The 23,588-nt window shown below is 39.5% G+C and overlaps 1 protein-coding gene across 1 annotated transcript in view; it reads left to right on the forward strand.

Moving 5' to 3' along the window:
- The first annotated feature begins 590 nt into the window (after positions 1-590).
- LOC133628732 (aldehyde dehydrogenase 1A1) overlaps positions 591-23,588 on the forward strand; it is a 28,702-nt gene continuing 5,704 nt past the window's right edge. Inside the window, exons 1-10 of the mRNA XM_062017494.1 lie at positions 591-608; positions 876-994; positions 10,034-10,138; positions 12,592-12,732; positions 13,583-13,712; positions 14,462-14,523; positions 16,519-16,647; positions 18,773-18,886; positions 20,965-21,067; positions 21,763-21,947. Of these exons, the coding sequence (XP_061873478.1) occupies positions 905-994; positions 10,034-10,138; positions 12,592-12,732; positions 13,583-13,712; positions 14,462-14,523; positions 16,519-16,647; positions 18,773-18,886; positions 20,965-21,067; positions 21,763-21,947 (1,059 nt within the window). The 5' untranslated portion in view covers positions 591-608; positions 876-904. The remainder of the gene's footprint in view (positions 609-875; positions 995-10,033; positions 10,139-12,591; positions 12,733-13,582; positions 13,713-14,461; positions 14,524-16,518; positions 16,648-18,772; positions 18,887-20,964; positions 21,068-21,762; positions 21,948-23,588) is intronic.

The raw sequence follows: 23,588 nt of genomic DNA on the forward strand, positions 1-23,588 counted from the left end.
TTTGCTCATGAATAATCAGAACTGGAAATACATGCATCAGTGGGTAGAAAAGTAGAAAAGTCTTGGTAGAAAAGTCTTGTCTATTAAATAGTTTGTTTCCAAAGGCAAAAAAATAGATTTTCCAAAGGGCACTGTAGAAAAAAATATCGTCCTTAAAGCTGTGATGTTTTCTGGAAGCAAACAACAAGCTTTTGTTTGGTTCTAGCCACAGATTCTTTTTTTCTGTATCAATCAGAAAGTATGTCAATCAGTAAGTGTCCCACCTTCACATTTCTTGTAAATTATGTGAAGCATTTTTTTGCTTTTGTATCACCATAGACATCCCTTATCTCACTTATCATCATAGACATCCCTTATCTACAAAACAGGTATTAATTACAGCAATTATAATGTACTCTGCACATAGTAAAGCATAATATGTGATGGATTGCTGTTTAGTGAATGCTTTCCAGTTCTGGGAATTATTCTCATCAACAGTCCAATGAGAAGGGCTTAGCCTGTTTCCAGAGCTAACCAGTCTGTCTTTATCTCCAGGACTGCCTTCAAGTACGCGAAGAACTTTGCTTGAAATCCAGGGACCTGCCCGCTGAGAGAAACCCATTTTACAGGTAAGACAAACAGGCCTTAAACTGTGACTGTTTCAGCAGCATTTGCTTCTTCGAGGTCTCAGCTCAGTGAAAAGGCTGTTGCTTTCAGTCTTCAGAATAAGTAGTGTCATTTTCTCTTTGCAGTGAACTCTTCCATCCAATCATATCCCTGTATGCAAATATACCATAGCTGGTACAGATAAAAAAGCACAAATAAAGCTAAGAGCTCAGTCAGGGCAAAAATCGCTGCACTTCCCTTATATCTCATTTCACCTGGAACTTCATTAGGAAACTCCTCAAACTCCTCAACTGAAAATATGAAGAAGCAAGGTTCAGACGGCAATTCTGCTCCAGTTTTGCCAGCGCTGCCAGAACCACTCAAAGATCTGAAAATAAAGTACACCAAGGTTAGTAGCACTTGTGTTTCTTAATTTTCTTATGCCTTCATCTGAGACGGGAGGTTGGGCTCATTTTAATCTTACATAAACCACAGAAGGAACCGTAAATCAGTGCTTAAAGTGTTTATTCTAACCCTTTTCTTAGACACTTATTAGCAACTAATGTTCAGTGATCCTTTTCACCAAAGTGTTTCAGGAAGTGTGCAAGTGTTACAGAATCATTTCACGTTTCACTTGCAGGGCGTGTTTTTTTTTCTGCTGGAACAAGCTGTCTGCAGTGATAAGGTTCACAGAAAGAACAAAGGAAGCAAAGAGGGAAAAGTTTCTTTTATTATACTGCATTTCAGAACAGCAAGAACAAATTAAAATTTTAAGATATTATATTGTATTACAATCACATTTAAATAATTGTACCAAATAAGCTTATGTGGAAAGGGATGTGTGAAAACGAAACTAAACTAAGATTCGTTCCCTCACAGATTTCTCTTAGAGATGATGAATCTGTTTTCAGCTTACATAAGTAACCAGCAATGAAACAAAGTCTACAATCACTAGTTACTGTATGTTACCATAAACTTTTTGTAGCTGAAAATTCTTTCCATGTGCAGTTAGAAATACATGGATGAAAAAGGTCTAAATTCACGGAAAACGTGTGTTTCTTTTGCGTTGACAATCAACACCATTTCCTTAAAAACTGTCTGTAAACTGTAATTTTACAGAAATACAATGCACATGTTTGCAAAGTGTATAGCTACAAGATATCAAATCCAAAACACTCTTGCAGAGCCTTGATTTCTCCAATGCTTTCCTTCTGTCTTTATACATCAGACAGGATCCTCTGAAAGCCACAACAGTGTACTGAGGGACAGAGAGATGGCGTAACAAAAATGTCACCCTATATTCAGCAGTCACCCCACGGTTTAATAAAGCCGTTGGACTGTTGTCTTCTTACTTATCCTGTTCCTCTGCTGTCTCACACAAGACAGAATGTGAGGTGTGGGATTATTTTGACTAGTTCTGTTGGAGGAACCAAGGTGAGGGAAAGATTAATTACTGCTGATGTATTAATTTTTCAGCTCTGGAAAATCAGTTTTCTCCTTTTCTATCATGACATAATAGAAAATAATATCAACAGCCATCACACAAGGGCCTGAAAAAAGAACACTCCTCTTTACCTAATGCTCTGTTCTGTATGTGAGTGCTCATTTGAGGCTTTTTAGAGAGATCATTTAAAGAAATATTTGCACATGTCTATGGACCTATACATTGGTATAGCTACATTTTATATTTTGCCTTTCACATGTAGTATAAAACTAAGCACTCTTCAATGAACTGGAATTTTAAAAATTAAATTGAATGTAGTTTAAACAGTTAAATTGGCTTGGATGTTGAACTATACAGTAATCTTGAATTACTTTCATATCTAAACCTCTAAAGGTATTCCAGTGAACTGGATGAATGTTGATAGCTGTCTAAAAATGTACTAATAAATGTTTTACTGAGTCAACACTGAGGAAGTAAAGAATGATTGTTTGTTAAATTATTTAAGTTGTGATGCTTTCACATGTCCCTGTCGGGCTCTTTTAATCAGAGAAACTCAGATTAGTTAATCATTAGGTTGTCAAATTACATGACGAGGAGAAAACTGTAGCACACTGCCCCACTAAGGTCCATAGGGAATATCAGAAAGTGAGAAAGGGTAATCCACTTAGAGTGAAGAAATGCTGTAGATGAGTATCACATATGTTGCAATCATTAGCTTAGCTTCACAAAGAAAGATGAGGGCTAATACCACAAAAATGTGAATAGAGTACCTGGGAAAATGGAATCAGCTATAAAACTACTATAAGAACATATTCTATTTAAGATCAGATGACTTTGTAGATATAATGCCACTAAATTACAAGCAAAAAAGTTCTTAAAAATAGTTAATAAAAATAGTATGGTCTCTGTTTATTAGTTCAATAAAGCAGTAAAACCTAATTCCTATATCAATAATAACATAGATTTGGGGAACTGAGGGGGTTGAAGGGGAGAGAAACCCACATGAAATATTAGCCAAATATCAATTTCTTGTAAGGAAAAACCTGGGGGGAGAGGGGAAGAGGTATTTAACAGCAGATCTTCTATATTGATCTGCTTATTTAAAGCTTACCATTTTAATCTTTGGTAGTTCCTTAAGTAACTTCAGATATTTCAATAGTATTGCTTAAAGAATACAATGAAAATCCACGATATATTTTGGAACTAGTAAATTAAAACTTGTATCACTTGAAATGAGGTCCCTTAGACACAAATCTATTCCAGGTACAGAACTGACTGTAAGATTTACTGCCATCATCAAACTCAAGAATACCTGAATGTCTCTCACAATCTAGAAGAGGGAGTGTGAATAGAGGCCAATGATTTTTTAGCACTGTTCATCACCCCGAGTGATGCTGAATTGCTTCTACCCTGCAGGAATTCAGCTGCAACTCTCGTGTCTCTTCACTGTCCTGGCATCTAAAAATTTCTGGTAGTGTGATTCCCTGGTTTACTGTCTGCATTAGAAAGATTATGAAACAGGCAGCTGGGCTCATTTGTAGAGAATTATCAGGAAAAGCTTCATCATAGTGAGAGTATTAAGCTGTCTGAGGGCAGTTTTATGGTAGGCAGCAGTTATACTTTTTCTTGTAGTGTAACTTTAGAAGAGCCTCTACTGTCTAGAAAAGATAGCTATGATATTTCACTCCACATGTAGAAGATTGCTCTTAATAACTACCTTTGGGATAGCCTACATTTTAGCCAGTTCTGTTCCTTCTCTTGACTATGTCTCTGTAGTACGGATTATAACTTGTAACAATAGTGAATTAAATAAAAACGATTCCCTGATGAATAATAAGTTTACAGACAAATGTCAAATATGGGATCATGTGTAGGATCTTTGCAACATCAGAAATGCAGTACTTTAATCTCTAAACTGTACTTTTAAGTAACTTTTGTATCAGCACTGAGGCCTTAATCCCTGTGCAGACTTTGCACAATGTTGAACCCACATAAACGGAATCCTTATTCTAAGGAAGATGCAGCAATAAGTTATGGTCCATAAGGTGATGACAACTAATGTAGAGCCATAAAAATTTATTTCAGTAGAGCTATGGTGTAGTCCACCTGAGGCAAAGCTGTCTAGAGTCCAATACCTTCTTTCCTCATGCAGCACAGACACAAATACAGACACTTCCCATCTAGCAGATATTCTATGAAATGAACTCATAGTCCTTTCAAAATGCTCAAGGACTGAAGCGAAAAAAAACCCCTTGGATAAGAGTAGGTCTTGTCTCCCCGTTCTCTGCTCAAGTCATTTGAGTGATCAAATCAACTAACAATCAAATAACAACAACTAACAACAAGTACTTTAGTTGTGCAGGTGACTTCAGCCCCAACAGTGAGAGATTTCAGAGTATCTGAATGGAAATCAATCATTTCAGAGAATCAAGATTTTCCTGACATTGACACTGAGAAATATAGCCAGTCAGAGGGCTTTCAACTACAATAGCCTGTTGACTGGGCACTATTTTAAATGCTAACTTTAGTACTGTACGGTCTCATCTACAAGAAATGTGTATTTCCAGGTCTGGTGCAAAAAAAGTCTGGAAGTCAATTCCTTAGTTTTTTAAATAAAACCCATTTTCTGTCTTATAAATATCAGTGAGCTTACCTTTGCAAGATACTTACAACAGCATTTCTAATTCCTTCAAAAATAAATATGCAGCCCTAACCCTCATGGGCCCCAGTCAGTGATCACAGACAACACTCTGCACAGCAGGTGCAACAGAAACTAGATGTTTTGCATTTATGTCTGAAAAATCAGCACTAAACCAAATCTAAGCTGCCAGAGGATTTCTGATTGACAGACAAAGCACCGTAACCTATTGCAAGATGATAGCAAGTGTTTGCTTTCAATAGGACAGGGGTCCAGAGCATCTTGTTGGCTGGTACTTCAATGTCGCCTGGATTTAGAAACCCACAAACTGTTTGCTTGCAACACATACTCCACAGCATTAAGCATGCTTAGGAGTGCAGTTGCCTGCAATGTATGGCACACTGCTTACCTTGAAAGTTGTGGCTTTTTCCTTCTCTTTCCTGTCTTTCATACCTGCATGTACAAGACTCCTATCTAGCTTATGAAGGACACCTGGATAGTTTGATTTATATAACCCTGATAAAATGTTGACATATATTTAATATAACAAATATAACTTTTAAGTGGGAATGGTATTAGAAACATTAATAAGAAAGATATTCTAGACTAAAGTTATGGATAATATTAGTTGGTTCAATAAATGTAGTATTTAAACAAATGCTTCAAAAACTTCCAAAAACGGTATGTTTTACTACTATTTGTTTCACAGACAGATATGAATTTGGCATACTGTAACATCATGACAGTGTTATGTCAATATTTACCTTTTACTTTGTCCATTTTCTTGGCAATGTATCTAGTTACTAAAGAAGGCTTTTTTCATATTAACCATTTAACTACTTGCATTGTCCTTTCACAATAGTTAGACTTCTGTGTGCATATTTCCATAGCTTCACCACTTTTATGAAATCTCAAGGGACTTATACCTTTGTTTCCCCGGCAATTGTTGGCAACTCAAGAGTCTGATGGTCAGTCATGTGGCTGCAGGAAGCAATGACACCATATATGCTGTCCACATGGAAACAAGCTGAAAAATACAGGAATGTATGGATAGCAAGTTGTTAACATATTCATTAAGAGGTAATTTTTGGGTTGACCCTGATAGTTATTAACAAACTCTTCACCAACTGTCAACAACTACTCATATAGCCAGCACAGACAATTTCAATACTATGCAAAAAATCGGTTCCTGGAAAACTGTCAAGGTTTTCATTACATATGTGGTTGTGGTGGCAAGGTCGAAATCCCAGCCCTTTGTGGCAAAAAGCAATTATCCTGCAGTTTTAGTGTCCTGACTTAGTCCTGCTCTGAGTCAACCACCTTTTGCTTTGATTTGCCTGCCCAAAAGTATTTTCTAATTTTTTATTTAAATGCTCCAGCTCCTCTGATCAGAAATGGCAGGTTCCTTACTTTAATAGAGAGGAAATGGGAACCTCATCTTTTCTGCTACCCATTAGGTCTCACAACTAAAGGTCTCACTTTCACTCAGGTGAGCAAAGTTAGGTCAGGTTTCACCACCCTAAAGGCAGGCATGATTTGAGCACAAAGCATATGCTACAGTCAGAGCCTGCCATGGTCTTGATGGTGAGTATGATCAAGGTCTCATACACATGGCAGCGATGCAGCTGTAACTGAACATTTGTCATTATTTATTCCCCCAGAAAAGGGCCTCAGATTGAACCTCAGGTTAATATACAACAAAAGACTATGGATCGTAAAAGTTCAGTATATTGTCAGTGCTCGCCTTGCTTTATTTAGGTATTTAGTGCATGGTTCACCTTGTGTTATTTAGGTATTGTTCTAAGTGCACCATCAATGTTGCAAGCAAGTATTTATGATATTTGTTCCAGCAGTACCCAATGGGCTTTCAACCAGTGTAAAAGTTTGATCATTGAGTACAGACTCGGTTCCTAATTTTATTAAAGAAACTTTGGGTGTCATTTTCGTTGCTGATTGAGCTGTTACGACTAACCTTGGTGGAGACCAGCTGCTGTACATTTGTTCTTTTATGCTTCTTAATTGCTGGCTGTAGGTTTAGCACTGTGCGCGAAGTTGGAAATGGATATTAAATAGATATTAAAGAAAAAGACAGGCTAATCTAGCAAGATTGAGGAAATCACAATTTTAGCTTCTTTTCTCGGTTTTAAGGTCAGACTTTTTGCAGTTCCTGCCAGGTGAAAGTCAGGATAAAAAAGTTAAATCAGTGATGCATGTTGGCCTGGTGGTTTAGCCCGATGTCCACCAAGTCATAAAATCACTCTCCCTCCTAAACTGGACTGTACAAGAGATAGAGAAATACAACAACCAGCTTGTGAGTTAAGGACGGAGAGATCACTCCACAATTAGCGTCATGGCCAAACCAGACTCAACATAAGGAGAAAAAGGTTTGATTTATTAAAGGAACCATAAAAGGAGGGAGATGGGAAATAGAACTGAATCTTAAAAACATCTCCCCCACCCCTCCTTCTTCCCAAGACTCCACTTCCTTCCCCTCCAGTGATGCAAGGGATGAGAGATGGGTGTTGCAGTCAGTTGGACTCTCCTGCTGCTTCTTCCCAGGGAGAGGCCTCCTCACACTTCCCAGTGACATAATGTGGGGTACCTCCCCATGGGAGAAAGTCGCTCACAAACTTCTCCTTCCCACAGGCTGCAGCTCCTCACAAACTGCTCCAGATTGGGGCTTCCCATAGGGGCAGCTCCTCACACCCTGCCCCAACGTGGGTCACCCACTGGGAGAACAGTCCTTCAGGGACAGACTGCTCCAGCCCGAGTCCCTCACAGGGTCACAAGTCCTGACAGCAAACCTGCTCTGGCCTGGGCTCCTCTCTCCCCACAGACTCCCAGGTCCTGCCAGAAACTTACTCCAGTGTGGGCTTCCCACAAAGTCACATCCGGCAGGCATCCAGCCACTTTGTCATGGGTCCTCCATGGGCTATGAGTGGGTCTCTGCTCCCCGGTGGCCTCCATGAACTGCAGGGGGACAACCTTCTTCACCATGGTCCTCATCTAATATGACAGGGGACTCTTTCCTTCAAGGCCTAAGCACTCTCCTCCCCCTCCTTCTCCACTGACCTTGGTGTCTGCGGAGATGTTTTCACCTTCTCTCTCCCTCTTACTGCTCAGTCCTGCAACTGTGCAACAACTTCTCCTTCTCAAATACGATATTCACAGAGGCGCTACCTCCGTCACTAATTGGCCAGGTCTGGATCAGGTGCAGTGACCAGCTTAGAATTCACTGGCCCTCACCCTGTGAGCTACAGGGGAAGCTTCTGGCAACTCTTTGTTTAAAGAAGCCCCCTCCCTACCAAAAAATACGGCCCAGGCAAAACCACTACACCTGGTTTGCTGGCATATGAATGTTCCAAACGAAGGCAACAGGTCAGTGAAAGAGCTCAGATGATTTCCCTACTGAGAGAAATCAGTATAGAAACATAACAGAGATAACCAAGGTGGGGATGAAATATGAAAACTATCTAAATGGATACAAGTAATATTAATTTCCTGCAATATCCCTTGCAGGACAAACAAGAGTCAGACGTGAATAAAAGGAATGTGTTTGCATTTTGTAATTTGATAAACAGAAGAGAGTCACGCTGATTATAAGGCTGTGGCAGCTAAAGCTGTTGTCCAAACTTTGTCTCATCAAAGCTGGAAGTCATACAAGGCAAGTAGCTTCACCCTTGAAGAGCAGGAACCGCAGCATGTGCTGAAGACCAGAGAGCTTTGAATTTGTAGTTTTGCCAAGAAATTTTCAGGTATGGAGGGGATTGAAATAGAGCCCTCATATCATCTGTAATCCTGCTGAGACATGAGAACATATATACTGTCTGCACCCACATTTGCTCTCTGTTTGTATGCTTCTAGCCACATGCTGAGTGGAGGATTACAGTACTGCAGCACAACCCTGCTTCCTGCACCCACAGTGTAACCCCTGGGCAATAACAATATTGTGATGTGAAAATGAGTTGGTCTGGAAACGGTTGAGTCTGGAAGGCTAGTCCACCTTTCTTTATACGGTTAGGACAGACAGGAAAACATCAAAATTCTTCTCTGCTATTTCATCCTTAAAGTAGTTAAAGTTGGTTTTTTTCAAGGCAGTACTTAGGTATGAGAGAGGACTTTTCTCCTAATATGTGCTGCTAAGCATGTTTTGAAGAGAGTGTCTCTGGGAATTACATCAGCTACCACCAACAAGGACACTCCAGCTTTTCTCTAAGCTTGCTAAACAGTGTACTTTTGGTGAACATGTCACAGAATCACAGAACCTTAAGGACTGGAAGGGATCTCAAAAGATGATGTAGTCCAACCGCCCTGCCAGAGCAGGACCACCTAGGGTTGGTCACGCAGGAACTCGTCCAGGTGGGTTTAGAATCTGTCCAGAGAAGGAGACTCCACAACTCATTTGGGCAGCCTGTTCCAGTGCCCCGTCACTCTCACAGTAAAGACGTTTTTCCTTACATTTCTCTGGAAGCCATGTCAGTCATTTCCTCTAGATTCATGATTCATGTCTTTACTTAGTGGAGTAAGTTCTGCTTTTTCTGTAAAACATCAAGAGGATTATGTTTCTGCTTTTAAATCTAGATCATGATCACACTCAATGAAGCAACAATTCACAAAGCCAAAGGAGTTCAGCAAAAAATAAAAGACCTCTTCCCTAATTTCTAGCTATTTTTTCTTCCATAGCATGACAACCAAGATGTATACTTGCTTGCTCTTTATTTAAATCGTTATCTTCCATTCAGTTGACTGTGATGGGCTTTCTTCCGCCTTTAAATTCCAAAAGCTGTACAATTGGCTATTTTCTGTTGGGATTTTCCATTTTGGCAGGGGAGGATGAAGAGAAATCAAGGGAACGCAAAATCAAGTAGAGTTCTTGAGGATACACCTCCAAGATGTACTCTCCACACTAAACCCAATGAAAGGTTTTCTTTCTGTCAGCGCACGTAACAGAAAGGTCATCTGTCGTTAACAACCCTGGGAGCATGGGAAACCCAGCTAGTTTTAGGTAGGTCATTTAGGGCCGTTTTTCCCTTGTGCATCGCAAACTCCAGTTTCAGAGAGGAAGGACCTCTTCGTGATAGTATGTTTTTATGATAGGAAACAAAGGGAAAATACCACGTAGAGAGAGGAAGTTTGCCTCTCCAAAGGAAGGTAGTTCTATAAAGTTGTTATTGGTAAAATATACATGTGATTCCATATCTCTTCAGAATAACATAGAAAGAGATATTTTAATATAAGTACAATCACACTACAGTCAGCTGTGAAAGATGTATGTATTGATGTATTTATCAGAAAGATATGTATATCGGACAACAGCCGTGTATTTACATGTTGTTAATATTGCTGTGCTATTCTGTTGACTGCAGATATTTATAAACAACGAGTGGCATGACTCAAACAGTGGTAAGAAATTTGGAGTCTTTAACCCAGCAAATGAGGAGAAAATCTGTGAGGTTGAAGAAGGCGACAAGGTAGGGTATTGTTTTTTGCTCTTAACCCTAGCGTTAAATTTAATCCTGTGTCTTAATAGTAGGAAGGCAAGCATTCTTCTGTGCTGGTGTAAAACACAACCTCAGAAACGGACCTACCTCGTGCCATACAACTTTTCCTGCAAACATAAATCTTAGCTTTCTTACTAAGCCTGATAATTTCTTGTAAACAAATACTGAAAACCATTTTACTCTCAGAATCTTGCTCATATGAAGAAAATTCTGATTTCTGGGTTGTTTTATTTTTAAGAACATTGATTTTAATCTTCAACCAGTGACATCTAAAAATGTAATTGGGGGATTTGTTTTTTTTTTTCCTGAGTCTTCCTCACACAGTGCTGTAATGTGTTCATTGCACAAATAAACAAGGTGCTTTGTTAAGAATAACATGAAGTGGACAAATACTGGTATTCTCCCACAGAGATTCTGAGATAATGACCATTACCATCAGCATCTTATGGCTCTGAGTGTGTCTTCTCAGGACTTCCCCCTTCAGATATCTGGCTTTGAGAAAAATGTGTTGGAACACAGTCCTACACATGCTCTGAACCCCAGGGGACCCTATCAAATAGACACCAATTCCACCAAAGCTTCTTTCCCTATGGCGTGTTGAATTGATGAATTTCAACAGAGGACTGAACAGGTTGTTGACACCTGCAAACAACTACTTTTTTGTATTTACGAGGTTTCTTATAGGAAAGTTACAGAAAGGTGCCATGCAGTAAAAGACATAATGAAAACCTAAGTCCTCCAATAAGCAGCGCTATATTTTGGTTACGTATTTTTCTGCTGAAAAGGATTTGCTTAGTCCTCTCATAGAGTTTAAATTCAAGTTATCAAGTAGGTGAGGTAGTTTCTTAACTATAACAGACAATGTTCCTTAAACAGTTTTTAAACTGATGCCCAAATAAATATTTTTTATAAACTCACAGAAAATAAGTATAAGAAAGTGTTCCATTTCCAATTCATAGGCACACAAAAGTGATGACTGTGGCTGAAAATCATAGAACCGTAGAATCAGACTGTTAGGGGTTGGAAGGGACCTTTAGACATCATCTGGTCCAGCCCCCCTGCAGAAGCAGGCCCACCTAGATCAGGTCACATAGGAATGTGTCCAGGCAGAGATGGCTAAGTCTGCATCAATCCAGCTTTTGACAATTTCATCTGTCTAACCTTGAGTTTTTCAAATGCCTTGGTTTTGCTTTTGTTAGCTCAGAGGTACCTGTAGCTCACCATTACTGAGGTTATTTCAGACTCTTTTTGTCCTCAGCCAAAGAATTTCATAAGTATGCTGTTAACTTCTGAACCACATCCCGCTAGGACCATGCATGCCTTTGATGTAAAATGCTACTTTTACTGCTTCTCTGGTCAGTGTCTAAAAACCAAATTTACTGCAAACCAGGCTGGCCTGATATTTGATCATCCTCAAATTAAATTATTCATGACCCGAAAGTGTTCACTTACCATTCAGAATTCCTGCAGTTTCTGTTCCTTACGAGCTACCTAACAACTCATTAAATAAAGAGATAATGCTGGACACACAGATTTGCTTTCTCTCCAACAGTTTTGCAGACTAATGTGCAATGACAACTGCTATTAACTAAATTGCCAAATGAAATGTACAAATCTAGTAAACTGAGCACTCATTGTGAACCTACTATTCTAGAGTCCAGTCTTTAGATAATGAGCCAAGAGATTTTAGGAATTTAATTTGTGCATACAAAGGCTTGACAAAGGGCTGTACACTGCCTTGCCGTGGTATTTCAAGAAAACACGTGGCGATTACAAAGCACAGACACGTATGTGGGTGGGAACTGTTTTCCTTTCAGATTGATGGCTCTTTGAAAATACATTTGTTAATCCTAAAGGCCGCTAGTAATAATAAAGCAGCTCTACAAATGGTCAGTGGGATGTAAGCAAGTGTGCTTTGGTCAAAAAGTCTAGACCAGCTCTGGAAGGCGTTGTCAGTCTTTACACTTACAGCACAGATTTATGAACCCAAATTTAATTTCATACACTTTATGAACGTCTTCTTTTCTTACTTTCCATTCACAGCCTTAGAGATTCTTGCTGTCTTTTCCCAAACCTCCTAAAAAAACCTTTGGGAAGCTGTGTGGGCCTCCTGCCTAGTAGGTCTGTGCTGGGTTTTCTAAGCCACTTACCCACGCTATTCATGGCTTTTAAAACTTAGTTGTTGGCTAATCGAGTTCAGTTAAAGAATCAAGATCTGGGTCACAGGTTGAAGAATTGACTTTGGTGCTGGATCAGTCAACTTTGCTGACCTAGACAATCTTGAAAACTACTGTACTAGTTTGGATTGCATTGGGGTTGGTGTCTCTTCTTTATCTCGCAAATCACCTTGCATGTTTAACAACTATCATGATTGACGATCCTACCAGTTATTGATTTGAAAAGTTTCTCTGTTTCTTCCACAGGCAGATGTAGACAAGGCTGTTAAAGCGGCTAGAAAAGCTTTTGAGCTTGGGTCGCCCTGGCGTACAATGGATGCTTCAGAGAGAGGAAGGCTCTTGAATAAACTTGCTGATTTAGTTGAAAGAGATCGGCTGATTTTAGCTGTGAGTATAATACATGAACTAAACAACAGGGAAAAAACTATAGGTTTCTATTTTTATAATGTGTATTTTAAACAGGATTGTTCACAAATTTGAAGGTCCTAAGTATCTCTATGAGAAAAAAAATCTAGCGATGTCAAGAAGATGTTAACAATATTTAAGAACTGCACATAGTATTTAAATAGATATCCCAACAATCAGAGGTAATGAAATGGCATTAATACAAACCACATTCCCTAGGTTTGGCTGGAAATCGGCCCTATTTAGTGCTTCTGTCTCTGTGGGATCATTAAAGCACTGTGAGTGGAACAGATCGGTCATCTAAAAAGTTATAATGTTCAATACTTGTTAATTATTATCTACAGGTTTATATCATGGAGTCTTCTTCCTCACATAAGTTGCTCATCATGTACCTATTCAACAATTAGAAGCTTGTTCCTTTATAATTAAATAGCATAGGATCCTAAGATAACATGACATTTATTTCCAGGAAGCAACTGCCTACCTTGCTGGTCAGTGCAAATAGACTGAGAGAGGCCACTCATTTCATTTTCCTCAGTTATTTGCATAGATTCCTAGTGATCTTTTCATCTATACTTGCAAAACGGTGCAACTGAGAAATGTGGGCATTTTTTTTGTTTTGGAACACCACAGCTTACTGTAAATAAACAATTGGGAACCTCTCACGTTTGTAAATTGCTACCTTGGATTTTTCAAATTTAACTATCCTTCTAAATAATTGTTTGAAAGCAGAAAACCTATGAACTGAACAACCAAAAGCTGAACGACAGCGTGTAAGCATGGAGCCAATACCAATATTTGATATTGACTTTGTAATTGTTGTTGTCTGCAGACAATGGAAGCTATTGATGGTGGGAAACTCTTTTCCACTGCCTACCTGATGGATTTAGGTGCCTGTCTCAAAACACTACGCTACTGTGCAGGCTGGGCTGATAAAATCCATGGGCGTACCATTCCAATGGGTGAGTAGTTTAGAGATTAAAATGGTACAGAACTGAACCCACTGTGTTCTGTAAACTACTGTCTTATTCTAGCAGGGTATAGTTTATGCAATGGCACAGTGATGAAAGCCAGGAATTTGCTTGTTAAAGCTAAAATGAGGAAATACTCTTTTATTTTGCTGAAATTTCACACTATTCCCACTGTGGAATACTATTTCTAGCTTTCTTCTCTCAGAAGGACAAAGAAAAGAATGGTAATAAAGAAGGAATTAAGGAAAACTAGAGTGATAAATGCTTCTAACTTTTATGCATCACGTATTCCTCTATATGAGGCTTAACATAGCATGTGTGGAATCAAAGAGAATTTTATACTTAACGGATTTCATTTAAGCTCAGATTTAATATTAAAAAATGTCTGATCTGTAACTAGGATTGCAAGTAGCTTCTAAAAGGCATTAAAAAAAAAAAGATAAAAGACAAAAGAATTGAGGAAAGCTTATTCGTCTGCTGCGCATATCATATTGAGAAGAAGGGTTATCACTGCAAAAACATAGACTGGCAGAATCAAACCTTGGAGCTATGAAGAAAACAGATATTGAATCCAGATGTAGGTTACGGTTGATTTTTTACATAGTTAATATTTTGGAATTACCATTTATAACTAAAATTGTGTCCAGTTAGGTTTCCTATCCAATTTTACATTTTTCTAGATTTAACTGTTTCTCACAAATGTTTTACCTGCAGGTATAATCTATTTCTTCTTCCTCTAGATGGAAACTTTTTTACATTCACAAGACATGAGCCTATTGGAGTGTGTGGCCAAATTCTTCCTGTAAGTTGAAGCTATTTATGTAATGCATAAACAATCCTGTTATAAATGCAAATGTTTTTGCAGTTTTATCTCTGAATGTGTGTTTGTGAAACACTACCAACCAAAATACGTCAGGTTCTGAAAGATAAAGGCTATTCTGAGCTGTTATCAAACTCTGAGCCATCGAATTCTTAATGAGTCAATCAGTCCTCAGAGAGCCTCATCTCTCTCCCCTCTGAATATGGAGGGGAAATAAATCTCAGAAGATTGACTTATGGATTACTTTGAACGAGAGAATTGTGTTTTGTTGGAATTGAAAAAATCAGAAATAAACAAGTAGGGGAAGGTAACCTTTGCAACTTACAAGCAATAAGATCTTTAACAGCTGTAACATCTGTTCTCCATACAGCATCCAGGCAGCTGGGTCGTTACTGATGGCTAGAGATCATGCAGCATGTTGGCAGTACGATAACAACACAAAGAATATGTCCAATAAACACAGTGATACTGAGGCATGTGTTCCCAAGCTCCTGCTCAGAGTCTCAGAATTCCCACTTCATTTTAAGTGAAGATTCCAAAGGCCTGTCTGAGTCTGAACTTCCAAAACTCTGAGGAAGTCCTCTTTTAAACTTGTTTGTGAGGTCTACACAGCTTCAATAGGTTGCTGTGAAAATCGTTGTACTCACTAGACACTCCTAATCCACCCACCTTGCACATGATAGGTGTGAGTAGCCTGTCCTGACCTGCTTGTCAGCTTACCAGACTCTGAAATAGTCAGCTTGTCTGTCAGGGTTGCTCAGATATATGAGTAGCACCTATGTTGCTGTTTCCTTCAGTGGAACTTGCAGATTTCTTATCTGTTTAGACCACTATGTTGATTCAGAGAGTACTACTGGAATACATTTGGATCCAGCCTCTAGGAGAGCTCCCGAACCTCTTGGTTTTCGTTCTCTGGGAGAACAAGATATTGCAAGTAAAACACACAGAGTCAAGATATGTTAAAGAACAAGAAACACTAGCTCTAGTCACTTCTAGATAAAACTTCACCCTGGAAGTATAAGCAGCTAGGACAAACACTGTGTTCCCTTATCTGGTGTTCAAGGACCTCCAAGTATATCTTCATATCCACTAAAATGTAAGAGCACCAAGCTGGATGTTTTTAAGTAAAAGCTTTGATCACTGTATGAATGCTGCAAAACACTTTTGCTAGCTCACCATTTTCATTTATCTTTCACTCAACATTGTTCCACTTTAATCTAGAAAACTCTGTAATCCATTCTTTTTTGCTATTTGTGCTTCAGTTACTTTTGGGAGTGGGGTGTGATTGAAATGAAATAGATACAGAACACTTGCGTGTGTACTCCTCCGAGCCCTTCTGACATAATAGATAACTGTTACCTACTTTTTTTCCCCCACTCTAGTAAAGATAAGGTGTACTGCATCTTTTGTAGTACTGAGACTCAGGAGTTCAGTACTCCCAAAACTATGAGAAATAGCTTCAAAACGGAAACGCATTCTTCCTCCAGCCACATTGCCCCTCATACAGCTGAAAGTGGAGTCCAAAGAAGTCAGCTGCTCTGCAATTTGGATGGACTGACCGCAATAGAGAGCTGCCAGTGAAGCTTCCAGGGAAGAGGGCAGGGCCCACAGTCATTGTTTTTACCTTGTCTCACTTAGCAAACTGAATTGATGGTGGATGTGATCATTTTAGACAACAAAACTCCCAATTTCACCACTAATCCAGCAACTTTCTGCAAGGCATTCTTAGAGGAGCACACTTACTGTCTACTGAGCTTTTAACTAAAACCATGCACCTCCTGGATTCACATACACTAAAATCACTGATCTTTGTATAACAGGGCTTGCCAGTTGTTTTTTCAAAATATCTTCATTCTGAAAGGAGTTGAACAAAGAGTTCAGCCACCCAGTTGACAGTTTGTCTTATTATCATAGAAGAAGCAAAGGTATTTTGGCGATCTGTGAGAAACAGGAGACACCTTCTCATCTGTCTTTCAGTGGAACTTCCCATTGATGATGTTCATCTGGAAGATAGCCCCTGCCCTTTGCTGTGGAAACACGGTGGTTGTCAAGCCAGCAGAGCAAACTCCACTGACTGCTCTTTACATGGGATCCTTAATTAAAGAGGTAAGTTGTCAACAACAGAGTTTTTGCCCTCCTCAGAAATGTAAGAATATCGTGCATCTGAAATCTCACAGAGGAAACATAAGCCAGCCTGTCCTCTGCAAGTACTTCTTATTGCATGTTTAGCCTTGTAATGTGGAAACTAACTTTCTGTGAAGCAAATCCAGGGCAAAAGCTTGCATATCTTTCAGCCTAGTCCACACACATACACAAAAACCCCAACCACAATAGCAATTCAGTAAACTCCACTCCCTGGCAAACTGATTTGTATTACAAAACCCACAGTACCTATCAAAAGCAAAGGAGTCAAGAGCTGAGTACTCAGAGGTGGGTGGCAAAGACTCTATTAGCATAGGTATCACAGAAAAGGACCTCTTTGTACCGCCTGTTTTTTTTTTTATTTAATTAAACTAACTTTTTGTCCAGCTGGGTTTATTATTAACAGGGAGCAATAAAATTGAACTGGTGGTTGGTGCCAAGCTTGTGAACTCTCTTCCCACAGAAACTGCTAGAACACTTTTAGTGCCACAATGTCTCCAAAGTTACTCCTACTCTAGTGCCCAGCCCAGCAAACACCCAAAGAACAGTTAAATAGTTTAGCTATCTTGCTCCTCCAAAAAATCAACAAAAGTCATCCAACGTGTTTGAAGTGTTGGCACCAATGTCAACAATCAGCAGCACAGTAACCTTGCAGAGTGTTAATAGAAATGACTTGGCACATTTTATTCTTCTGCTTCAAAACAATGATTCAGCAGAGCACACTGACTGGTTAATATTTCACAGAAACTGACTAGCAGGAAGGAGCCCGATCCTGTAATTATTGCATCATTTAGTAAATGCTATTAGATAACATAGGGGAGGAGGAATTGCTTTAAAAAAGCATATCATAACTTTGCAGGTACATCCAAAGTCCTTTTTCATGCTAAAAGAGATTTATTTCAGTGATAACACCCCTCTACTCTCTCCCGGTGAGACCTCATCTGGAGTACTGTATCCGGCTCCGGGCTCCCCAGCTCAAGAGGGATGGGGAACTTCTGAAGACCGTCCAGTGCAGGGCCATCAAGATGATCAGGGGACTGGAGCATCTTCCTTATGAGGAAAGGCTGTGGGAATTGGGGCTGTTTAGTCTAGAAAAGAGGACTCTGAGGGAGGATCTCACTAAGGTGAAGGAACACTGGAACGGGCTGCCCAGGGAGGTTGTAGAGTCTCCTTCTCTACAGGTTTTCAAAACATACCTGGATGAGTTCCTTATCTAGGTGAATCTGCTTGAGTAGGGGGGTTGGACTACCATTCCGTGAGTCTACGATAATATAGGAGATTAATCTTGTTGGTCTTTGAATTGTCTGCTTGCACTGCAAGGGCCATTTGGACCCCATAGTGCTTCACAAGTTGAAAGGAAATCCAAATACATGAGCATATCCGTGGGAATTTGCCTGACAAGATATTCAAAGAAAAGTAAATTATTTTGCCTCTGAACGGAGTATAAATAATATGAAAGTACTGGGAAGCAATTGATTTGATTCAGCTCACAGGAAAAGATTCCTCTTAAATAGCAAATTTGCAAGATACTGTATCTCAGGTAGCCAGCTTTTTTCTTGCCTCTTTTGTGGTACAACACTCTCGTGTTGCCCACTCTCTACTTGCACCTCACATCCAGAGGAAGAAGCAAGGAGCTGGTACTATTTCAATCCTGTTTCTTAATAAACTTCTGCCTAAGTCGGCAAGTCATTCCTTAAATTCCATCTAGTGTGAGGTATAATGAGCACAAGTCATCAAGCCCACAGAATTATTTCAGTTAAACAGACTTAAAATTAATTAACCACTTTCTTTACACTGGGGGAGAAAAGAAAGCGTAAATGTGCTCCTTTGCAAGGGCATTGGAAAAGAACTAGAATAAAATGTTCTATTTAAGGAAAAAAAAAAAAAAAAGGCAGTTCAATGGACAGGGTAGGGAAAGACGATGTAAGTCCTGTGAAAATTAACACATGTGGGACTCCAGGGCTGAAGAACACCTGTATGACTGAGAAAAAGTGTCTGGAAAACTGGAAAGGGAAGTAAGACTGTATGGGACATGTTCTTCTAGTCATCGTCCTTCACCAAATTTACAAGGTTCTCTCTTCTAACACAGGCAGGATTTCCACCTGGAGTTGTGAATATTGTGCCAGGTTTCGGACCCACTGCAGGAGCAGCAATTTCTCACCACATGGATATAGATAAAGTAGCTTTCACGGGCTCAACAGAGGTACTATAATGAATACCAAAAAATATAGCCAGGAAATGTGACCCTGTGATCTCAGCAATGATTTAATGTCTAACTACTTCTATGTAACTATTTCAACTTTTCCTCTTTCTTTTGGCTGCTGGTTTGCTAAACAAAATCTGTTTAATGATTTGTTGGTTATTGCTAAATGTAAACATATTTAAGTAACATTTACATTGCAGGAGAACCCTTCAAACAAGAGCACTCTGAGATCCAATAGATTCTAGTGTATCAAGGCTATTTTTAGTCGGTTCTTTTAACAAGAAAACCTTTCCATAACTTTCTGCTTGCTTCTGTTTTAAGAATAATTATTTTTAATGTGCAAGAAGTGAAACAGACTGTGCTCTGTTCATCGTTACTTTTAATAAGAGGACGGTAGGAAGATATTTCAGAAATCTCACTCCTGGTTCTGCACACATTCAGGTGAGGTGATTTGTGACATTTCAATGATAAAATATGCATTGAATATGTATCAGTTTAATAATTGAAAGGAAGGTCACTGTTAATTTTAACTAAATCTTCCCTCTGAAGAGCTGTAGGCATTATTATCAAATATTTCTCAGTGCTGGCATTATATAACTGTATCCCGAACACAGTATATGATATTGATTGTCTGTATGCATGCTACACGTAAGAGCTGCCAACCGGTCTCTTAACTTCTTGGATGTACACTCCAAAGACAAATATCATTGCTGCACGTCAACAGTCAGTACACACTGCATGCAAGAGTTGTATTTGCTCTTAGAAATCTTTAGCTCTAAAGTAACAGGAAATTAAAACAACCAAAAACCTGATGCCTGAGAGATATCCCATAGATGATCCCAATAGACACTAACAATTCCCAATGTCCCACCTTTGGACCAGAGAGTTTATTCACAGACTTTCACGACAAAACTTTTCTGACGGAGTACATTAGCAGTGAGAAATGAAGGCAGGAAAGTTGACAGAGGCAGAAAGGTATCTGACGTCTGCTACACACAGACTAACACTACAAAGGCTACAAACATGTTTTTCACCTCACAGCTGTGGTGACTTACCCCCAGCTGTGTGTCAGGTGCCATGGTCCAGTCAGTTCATCACAGATGGTCTTTGCTGCTGCTTCATCTCAGGGGGAGGACTCCTCACACTTCCCTTGCTACAGTATGGGGTTCCTCCCATGGGAGATAGTCCTCACCAAACTTCACCAGCATGGGTCTTTCCAGTGTGTCACAAAGTCCACAGATAGGGCTTGCCTCACCATGGCCTTCACCACAGGTTACAGAGGAATCACTCACCCACTCCCTGGGCATCTCTTCCACCTCATTCTCCACTAACCTAAGTGTCTGCAGAAATATTGCTCTCACATTCTCACTCCCTTCTGCAGATGCAGTTATAGCACCTGCCGAGTAACTTCTTCCACTTCTCAAGCACACTAATCCACAGAGGTGTTACCTCAATCACTAATTGGCCCAGCCTTGGTCAGCGGCAGGTCCATCTTGGAGCTCACTGGCACTGGCCCTGTCAGATACAGGGGAAGCTTCTAGCAGCTCTTTTTTAAAAGAAGTCTTCCTGCAGTGCCCCGCTACCAAAACTTGGCCACACAAACCCTCTACAACAGCTGTTCTAAGGGTGAGGGTTCTCCTTTGCAGGGTCCGTTTCCTCTTCGTATTTCTTCTCAGGAAGAAACCGAAATAATACTTTTTCTCCTATACCCTTTGTGCATCCAAGAGCTTTCCCACACAGAAAATAGGAATTTCAGACCTATGGGAATAACTGGCAGAGAAGAAATCAGTGCCCACTTTAGATTACAGGTATAAGCAGTTTTAGTGGTGGCAACCAAAGAAGCATCAGACATCTTTGTCAATTAACATACACATCCAGGGGGAAACACTTCTAGAAAGCCTTCCTGGTTTCTTGACTGCAAGTCGTCTGCACCCTGAATCTTCTTGTCCTTTTGTTTTTATTATTATTTTTTTGTTCTTTCTACAGTTACCAGGATAGCAGATAACTGTGAACGGATTTTCACTCTTGAGGGACTCAGAGAAGTGTAATTGAAGTCACAGTAGTTTTCTCTGTTTTAGGTTGGCAAACTGGTTAAAGAAGCAGCAGGGAAGAGCAATCTGAAGAGAGTTACATTGGAACTGGGAGGAAAAAGCCCTAACATTATATTTGCCGATGCAGACTGTTAGTAACATTTTTGCCATATAAACCTACTCTTTTGCAACTCTCATGTTCTTTCTTTTTTCTGTGTCAGTACATTATTGGTACTTGTTTTGTGAAAGAGTAATTTTTAGTCTTCTGGTCCCACCACACTTTTAAGTTAGATTGGCACCAAAAATTAGCAGCTCCTGAAGAGATACGAAGCTCTGATTACTTCTTCGCTCTTTCTCTAAGTAAAGATCATCCTAACGAAAGATGCATGTGGAACCAAAAGCAGCTAGACAGAACTTACGCAGGTTTATTAACTTGCTAGCTGAATATCCTTCTCTGTACTGCTAATAAGTACTGCTAAGCCTTCTCTGGCTCTTTCAAAACCTGCCTGGACACATTCCCGTGCAACCTGATCAAGGTGGACCTGCTTTAGCAGGGGGATTGGACTAGATGATCTCTAAAGGTCCCTTCCGAATCCTATGATTCTATGATTCTGTGATCTACATTTCACTTCAGCAACTGAACTGTGTGTTTGTCTAGGTACTCCATGCTGCTCTTGATAAGAGTAGTTTTAGACCTAAGTAAATGGATGAATATCTGTGCTTTAAAGGCTCATAAAAATAAAAAGTGCTAAACGGGGAGAGGACGTGGAGTGACAAAGATTTTTAAGGAATTCATGCCACGACCATCTGAGTTTATTATCTGATGAGCTGTGTTTTTCTTTGCAGTGGACAGCGCTGTGGAATTTGCACATATCGGTCTGTTTTACCACCAGGGACAATGTTGTATAGCAGGATCCCGGATTTTTGTGGAAGAGCCTATTTATGACGAGTTTGTTCGCCGCAGCATTGAAAGAGCAAAGAAATACACTCTTGGAAATCCTCTGTTGCCTGGTGTACAGCAAGGCCCTCAAGTAAGTAATGGTAGCTGTTTCCAGCACAATTGTGACATGACATCACAGCTTAATGTCATTCTAAACCTATTGTTGCATTAGCTTCAAGACTAAGTACAACTGTCTAGTGGTTAATCTTGAGGACCTGGAGGAAGAACCTGGAGTGATGGTTGATTGGGCACTGCCATAGGCTAAAGGGTGACTTTGTTTCTCTCTCCTACTTCATTTTCTTGTGGAACAGGAAAAACTATAATGACCTGAAATGCTCCAAGGCAAGAGCTGGGAAAGTGCAAGTATGATCATTCAGGTCAGAGACTGCTAACATTGTATTCCAACACTGCTACTGCAAGTGTGTAGCCTGAGAAAGTAGAATTTAGTCATGTCTTTCACCCTTTTACAAATGAGAGACAAAAGTTTACTTTTACTATTGAGTGAAACCACAACAACAAAAAAGCATTTCTGAAAACATTTGAAAAGGCATGAAGAATCTTTTCTCCTCCAGTAGCATCACTTGCCTCGCTAAACCTTTCCCTTCTTTGCCAGCTTCAGCAGAAATCCTAACTTACTCACAAGATAGTGAAGTTTCTTCCCTTAGAACGGGTAGGAACTCATTTAGTGGAAAATGGTTACCACGAAGTTTGGGTGCATTTCTTTTGGGCTAATTATGTTAAATATTTATGTTTTCACATTACTTGGTGTACTTTAACTACTTTTTTTTCTAGAAACAAACAAAAATAATAGTCTGTATCGGGCACATTCACTGTTCTGTCTTCTCAGAGAGCCTCCTTGAAAGGCATATTCATCCTCCAGTCCACAGGCCCTCTGGGTCAGCATCTGCCTCAGGCACTAAGTTTGGATAACACTTTGCACAGTGGTCACCAAAGAACAGCCAAGACCCTGCTGGAATTAAAGATCATGCATATGCTAATTCTCACATTATTAAGTAAAATAACGATGATAATAATAACAAAGGAACTTGTGACAGCAATGTGAGTGGTATCATCTAAACCCCATCTTCTTCCAGATGTTTATGCACTAGAGATCCTTGGCCACCAGAGTAGCAGAAATTTTATGTCTTCAGCATGCAGTAAGGCAATTGTTTGAAAGCACAGTGACAAAGGGAGTACAGTGAACTAAAAATCACCTTCTTATACACATCCTCATAAATTCATATCTTTATAAATAGAAACTTGTATCATGGCAGTAGCTGAATAACTGTTTAGTCTAATACACATCAAGGGTTCCCAGAACCTTCAAAAATATTGATGTGTTCTTTGACTTGACTAAAAGTTGTTCCTTAAACTGCAGTGCAACTCTTTTATTGCACAAAGAGAACAAGATGCACACCTACTCCACGGGCTAATGAGTATGATTACAGAGAAGAAGCTTCTGTGCAAGAGATTACTTAAAAATTATCTCAGTGCTTTCATTAAACAGTGCTTGAAGGGCTGAACTCTGAAAGAGTGAAGCAAAGAATCATAAAAATTGAACAAATTTTAGATTTTTTTCTAAAAGAAATTAGTTTTGCCATTTACTATTGAGTAATATAAATGCTGTCTTGCCCACAATTTCCCTTCAGGCCTGAAGCAGGGATTGCTTGATTTGGAGATGAGAGGAGATGATGTGTGATCCTAGTCCCCATTTACGCTATTTCCTTTTATC

Source organism: Colius striatus, chromosome Z (genome assembly GCF_028858725.1).
Source record: "Colius striatus isolate bColStr4 chromosome Z, bColStr4.1.hap1, whole genome shotgun sequence".
NCBI classification, from domain to species: domain Eukaryota; kingdom Metazoa; phylum Chordata; class Aves; order Coliiformes; family Coliidae; genus Colius; species Colius striatus.